The sequence below is a fragment of the Fonticula alba genome, assembly GCF_000388065.1.
Source record: "Fonticula alba strain ATCC 38817 unplaced genomic scaffold supercont2.6, whole genome shotgun sequence".
Taxonomy (NCBI): domain Eukaryota; order Rotosphaerida; family Fonticulaceae; genus Fonticula; species Fonticula alba.
Window position 1 is genome coordinate 1,195,415 of NW_009242976.1, and position 5,841 is coordinate 1,201,255.

A 5,841-nucleotide genomic window follows, 5' to 3' on the forward strand; every position below is an offset into this window, starting at 1 on the left:
GGCAGAAGGGTGCGTGTCCGCCCCCCCCCCCCCCCCCCTGCTGCCTCCTCCCCTCCTCCTTCGGGCCGAGCACCCCGGCTAACCTTCCACCCGCGCTCTCCCCCCCCACCCCTCACTCCTCACCCCCTGGCCTCCCTGTGTCTCGCTGCGCCGCCGCAGACTCACACTCAGCGAGATCCATCACCATGTCCACCGAGCGTTTCCTCTTCACCTCTGAGTCCGTCGGCGAGGGTCACCCCGGTGCGTCTTGCCCCGCCCCCCTTCTCCCCATGTGGCACCCCTGGGCCCCGTGCTGACACCCCTTCTGCCTCTTGTCCTCTCCGTTTCCCGCGCACGCGCTCGCCTCCCCCTCCGCCCACTCAGACAAGATCTGCGACCAGATCTCCGACGCCATTGTCGATGCTTGCCTGGCTGAGGACAAGTTCTCCAAGGTCGCTTGCGAGACCGCCGCCAAGACCGGTATGATCATGGTTCTCGGTGAGATCACCACCAAGGCCAAGCTCGACTACCAGCAGATCATCCGTGACACCATCAAGCGCATCGGTTACGACGACTCCTCCAAGGGTGCGTCCCGGGCTGTCTCCCCCTTCCCCCCCCCCCCCCCCTCCGGCCCCATGCGTCTCTGCCATGTGTTTGTCCTTTCCGCCTCCCTCCTCGCTCACCATGCTCTTTGCCCGCGTCCCCTTCTGCGCCCGCCCCTCCCCTCCCCTCCTCCGTCTTCATCCTTCTTAATATCGCGCGGACACGCGCCCCACAGGCTTCGACTACAAGACTTGCAACGTCCTCGTCGCCATCGAGCAGCAGTCTCCCGATATCGCCCAGGGTGTCCACGTCAACCGCTCCATCGAGGACACCGGTGCCGGTGACCAGGTACGCCCTTTTCCCTTTGCCCATACCTCTCCCCCTCGCCCTGGCTGCCCTTGTATTCCTCGTCTCTTCCCTCTCTTCGGGTTTTGCTCCGCTCTTTGACTGACACCCTGGTTGGACCTCCCCTCTCTGCTACGCCCTTCTGGCTGGCCTGCCTGCCTCGCGCGCTCCCCCCCCCCCGCTCGCCCTCCCAAAATAGGGTATCATGTTCGGCTACGCCACTGACGAGACCCCCGAGCTCATGCCCCTGACCATCGTCCTGGCCCACAAGCTCAACGCCAAGCTCGCTGAGTGCCGCCGTGATGGCTCTCTCGGCTGGCTCCGCCCCGACACCAAGACCCAGGTCACCATCGAGTATGAGCAGTCCGCCAACGGCACCCTCACCCCCCTGCGCATCCACAACGTCGTCATTTCCACCCAGCACGCCCCGGGCATCTCCCTGGACGAGCAGATCAAGCTCCTGAAGGAGAAGGTTTGCGATGTTGTCCTGCCCAAGGACCTCGTCAACGAGGACACCGTCTACCACCTGCAGCGCTCTGGCCAGTTCATCATCGGTGGCCCCCAGGGTGATGCCGGTGTCACTGGCCGCAAGATCATCGTCGACTCCTACGGTGGCTGGGGTGCCCACGGTGGTGGTGCCTTCTCCGGCAAGGACTGGACCAAGGTCGATCGCTCTGGCGCCTACGCCGCCCGCTGGGTCGCCAAGTCCCTGGTTGCCGCCGGCCTGGCCAAGCGCTGCCTGGTCCAGCTGTCCTACGTCATCGGTGTCGCCGCCCCCCTGTCCATCCACGTCGACACCTACGGCTCCGGCACCAAGCCCAACGCCGAGATCCTGGAGATCATCAACAAGAACTTCGACCTGCGCCCTGGCAAGATCGTCGCCGAGCTCGACCTCGCTCGCCCGATCTACTCCCCGACCGCGTGCTACGGCCACTTCGGCCGCGACGAGTTCCCCTGGGAGCAGGTCAAGAAGCTCGAGTTCTAAGTGTGCACTCGTGCCCCTCTCTCTCTCTCTCTCTTGTTGCGCCTCATTCTGCCCACCGCGGGGTCCCCCCTCCGCGCTGTGAGCGAGCGAGCGAGCGCGCGCGCGCGCGCGCCAATCACACACACAAAAACACGCACCTTTTCCTCCTCACGCGCCTCCTCCCCCTTTTCCTCTTGTTGACCGCTCGGCTGTGAGCAAGAAGACAGTGCTTCCATATCTTCTCCTGTCTGTTTGTGTGTGCTGTGTGCTGTGTGTCTAAGAGTGTGTGTGTGTGTGCGCGCGCGCGCTCGCGCAGAGCAGCCCACGTCGTGGTGGCATGTGGGGCACACATGTTTGGAGCTCCTGTCGTGTCAGGCCTTGTGAGAGCAGCGGGCGGTGACGCGGCCCCGGCGGTGGCGCGCGTGCGTGTCCTCCTCCCCCCTCCCCCTCTCGCCGCTTCGGCCGCCGTCTCCTCCCTCTCTCTCTCTCTCTCTCTTCCTCTCCTCCTTTCTCTCTATGGTTCTGTGTGGCTCCATCTCCCTCTCTTCCTCCCCCTGTCTCCTCCCTCCTCTTTCCTCCCTCTCTCCCTTTCCCGCATACGGATGTCGCGCGGTGGGGAGGAGGACGGACGTATGGGGGGCGGGGGGATTGATTTTTCCACCTCGCTTGCGTGCGTGTGTGGCCACATGTAATACGGTGCTTTTCGTCCCCGTACACACACACACACACACACACACACAGCAGCAGCAGCGCGCGCGCGCGCGCGCGTCCGTTCGCCCTTCCATATACCCCTCCTTGTGATATTTTCCCCTTTTTTTCGCCCGTGTTTTGGTCCTTGCTTTTACTGGCGTGTGCATGTGTGTTCTTGGGTCGAAAAACGTGTTCCTTCTTCCCCCGCGCCACCCCTGGGGCTGGGCGCATTGTCTCTGGCTGCATCTTGACACATGATGTGGTGCCGGGGGAGGATGGGAGGGAGCCAGGACAGAAAGGGACGGGGACGGGGTCAGCCTCCTGTTGGGTGCTTTCCCTGCCCCAGAGTCACTCCCGCCCTCCTGCGCCAACGCATGGCGATCCACCCGCGGTGCTGTCCTGTGGCGCGCCGCCATAAATGCGCCATCCATGTTATCCCACCCAGTCTGATGCGTGTGCCTCCTTGTCCAGGGGCGAGAAGAGCAAGCTGCAAGGGGGGGAAAGGGGGGGGGGGGGGAGGAAACAACACCTGGGGCGTATGCTTGGCCATGGATCTATATTGTTGGCCGGTGGCCAGAAGGCTGGGACATTTTGCGGCCATCCCTCCGCGATGTGGGGGCGCGGCGGAGGGTGCCAGGCGTTTTTTCTCTTTGCGCCTTCACGTGTACGAGTCGGCGCCCATCCTAGCCAGGCGTGGTGGCGCTTGTCGAGGGATATTGGCTGGCTACTTGGCAGTGCGATCGAACTCGGCCGGGGTCTTGGCGGTGATGGTCAGGGCATGGACAGTCCCACCCTGCTGCTCATTGAGCTCCTCGGCGAGGATGCCGTAAATCAACCGGTGGCGCTGGATGAGGGTCTGTGCGCGGGTGACGGCCGGATGGCCAAATGCAGGTGTAAGTGTGCATGGTTAAAATTCGGTGTCCGCGCGTGTTTGCGTGTTCGCAGTGAGGCCAGTGCAGGTTGGCTTCAGAGAGGGAAATGTCAAAACAAGCAGTCCAGGGGGCCGGGGCGTACCTTCCCAGCAAAGGCGTCTGACACGACGGTCACGCTGGTGTCGCACATTGTAGCCAAGGCGGAGTGGGGAAGGCAGTCAGTGGGGGCCGTAGGCGCCAAGACGGGGAGGGGAGCGCATCCACATATGGGGGTGCTTGGAAGAAGAGGGAGGGGCAGGGGGGGGGGGGGGGAGACGAAAAGCAAGTTGAAGGAAAGCCCACCAGTCAGGCAGGGGAAACATACTCAAAGTGCGTTTCGCGGTGGGGAGACCCACGCATGGCAGCGTGGCCAGCGTGCAGACGGGAATCGTCGCGGACCACAAGGAAGGAGGGAGCCAAAGCGGAGACGAGCTGCTCGGCCGATGGAAAGAGCGAGGGGGAGGGGGGGGGGAGAGTTAGAGCAGGGAACATGGAGGCCCAAGGCGTCAGCCAGGAGATTGAAACGCACCTTCTGATTGATGGCGGTGTAGACAGGCTGAGCACCCTGGGGCAGGGCAACGGAGGACATGGTGGCGCGGGCGAATCTCGACGTCACTGGCAGGACGGAGCGGAACATAATCTCAGGCAACTCGAGTGCGGGAAAAGGGGGAGGCGTGCAGGGGCGAAAGGGGAGGAGCACGCGGGGAGAGGGGGAGGGAGGGGAGGGGGGGGGGGAGGTGGTTGGCGAGGGTGTTTCCCACCCCGATGCCCGGGTGACCGAGAGATCGGCGCCTTTTCACCCCTTGCCGGGCAGGGGTCTGTGGTGCCCAGTAGGGCCGGAGTGCGCCCGGGCGCCGCGGAGGGGAGGCGATCTGCGCGGGGGCGAAGCATGGGGCTCGTACGCCTGACGATCGTGGTGATGCCCGGTCTGCGCCCCGCTCGCCCTGGGGGCCCGCGAACTTCGGAGGACGTGGACAATCGGACGACGAAGGCTGTGCCTAGGACACTTGTTTTTTATTTATTCATTATCACGACCCCGCCTCCAACGCTCGGCCCAGGGTCCGGACCATTGGTCGTTGTTCTTGAATGCCCGCGAATTTGGAGGAAAAAAAAAATAATCGGCCCTTGAAGACACAATGGCCGGCAGGAGAAGGCCATGCCACATTGGTGGTTCTCCGCCGGCCTCCTCCCTCTGAGATTGCCCCGCCCGTTGCCCTTTTTGCGCCCGCCGCTCACTCCGCGGTCCTTCCCGTTGGATGAGGTGCATGCCTTCACAGAAGGATACCACCGGGTGCCGGTTCTTCTATCGGTGTTTATTATACGGAGTGCCTGTCTTTGCCCCCCCCCCCCCCTCCCCCCTGGCTGATGCTGTTGCTTGTGCTTCTCTGCTGCCGCCCTGCACCTGCCTTTCCCGCAGAAAGGATGGCCACAGGGGGGGCAGCACCACCCGGTGCCATTCTGTGTATGATGGGACTTTGGAGGAGGCAATCTAGAGGACCCCGCCAGGCTACATGGGATACGGGACGGGGGGGAAAGGCACCAGGAGAGGCAGCAGGCAGGGTCCCATGCGCGCGCGCGCGTGCGGTGCACGGAGAGCCCTCACTCGGAGTCGAAGTCCGAGAAGTCATCCTGCTTGATGCTGTAGATGGAGTAGCCATCTGCGTTGGGTGGGGCCGCAAGGTTTCGGGAAGAGGAAGGCATGAGCTCGAGACTGCAACGTGGCGAGATCCCAATGTGGGGTGGTTACCCCGAGGGAGGGAGGGAGAGAGAGAGAGAGAGAGAGAGAGAAGGCGAGGGGGGCAGGGATTGGGCGGAGAAAAAGGCAAGCAAGCAAAGACCAACACGTACAGACAGCCACAACGCCAAGGCCGAGGGCAGCACCGAGGATGGTGTTGCGCATGAGGAACGGCCGGCGCGCGGCCACCATCTCCGGGGACATGCTGTAGCCACGGGCACGGGCGGAGCTCTTCATCTCCTTGAGGACCTCGGACTGGAGGGCCTCCTCCGAGCCGGGCCCCATGTAGGCATAGCGCCCGGGCCGCGGGGCGGCCCCCTCGGCAGGGGCACCGGCAGCGGCGCCAGCATTGGCACCGGCGGCGGCCTCCGCCGAGGCGGCGCCCAGCCGGGCGTTCACCGTGCGCCGGGCCTCCTCCATGCGGTAGTCATACATGCCGGGGCTGCCGTCAGCGGCGGACAGCGGGTGCGCCATCTTGTCCAAGGGAGTCGAGGTGGGGGGGAGCGGCACCGAGCCGGACTTGAACTGCGAGCGGATGGCATTGTTGCCGGCCGTCGGGCCGGGAGGGGTGGCGGGGGCGGACGCCGCCGGCGAAGAGAGGCGGAAGGCGAAGAGGGACATGTCGCAGTGCGGGTATCTATCAGGAGGGCCTGGCAGGGGGGGGGGGGGGGGGG

General features: G+C 64.5%; 3 protein-coding genes across 3 annotated transcripts; 1 reads left to right on the forward strand and 2 right to left on the reverse strand.

The window, feature by feature from the left end:
- Positions 1-159: 159 nt before the first annotated feature.
- H696_03928 (S-adenosylmethionine synthase 2) lies at positions 160-2,136 on the forward strand. The gene is made up of 4 exons (XM_009497796.1): positions 160-240; positions 364-564; positions 758-870; positions 1,067-2,136. Exons 1-4 carry the CDS (start codon positions 186-188, stop codon positions 1,850-1,852), a joined length of 1,155 nt encoding a protein of 384 aa, XP_009496071.1. The 5' UTR covers positions 160-185; the 3' UTR covers positions 1,853-2,136.
- A 924-nt stretch (positions 2,137-3,060) lies between these two features.
- Positions 3,061-4,164, reverse strand: H696_03929 (BolA protein). The gene is made up of 4 exons (XM_009497797.1): positions 3,962-4,164; positions 3,758-3,864; positions 3,536-3,569; positions 3,061-3,377 (listed from the first exon to the last, which is right to left on the reverse strand). The coding sequence occupies exons 1-4, from the start codon at positions 4,067-4,069 to the stop codon at positions 3,246-3,248; spliced, it is 381 nt and encodes a 126-aa protein (XP_009496072.1). The 5' UTR covers positions 4,070-4,164; the 3' UTR covers positions 3,061-3,245.
- Positions 4,165-4,768: 604 nt separating this feature from the next.
- Positions 4,769-5,833, reverse strand: H696_03930 (hypothetical protein). Its single transcript, XM_009497798.1, has 2 exons — positions 5,281-5,833; positions 4,769-5,090 (listed from the first exon to the last, which is right to left on the reverse strand). Exons 1-2 carry the CDS (start codon positions 5,786-5,788, stop codon positions 5,032-5,034), a joined length of 567 nt encoding a protein of 188 aa, XP_009496073.1. The 5' UTR covers positions 5,789-5,833; the 3' UTR covers positions 4,769-5,031.
- Positions 5,834-5,841: the final 8 nt, after the last annotated feature.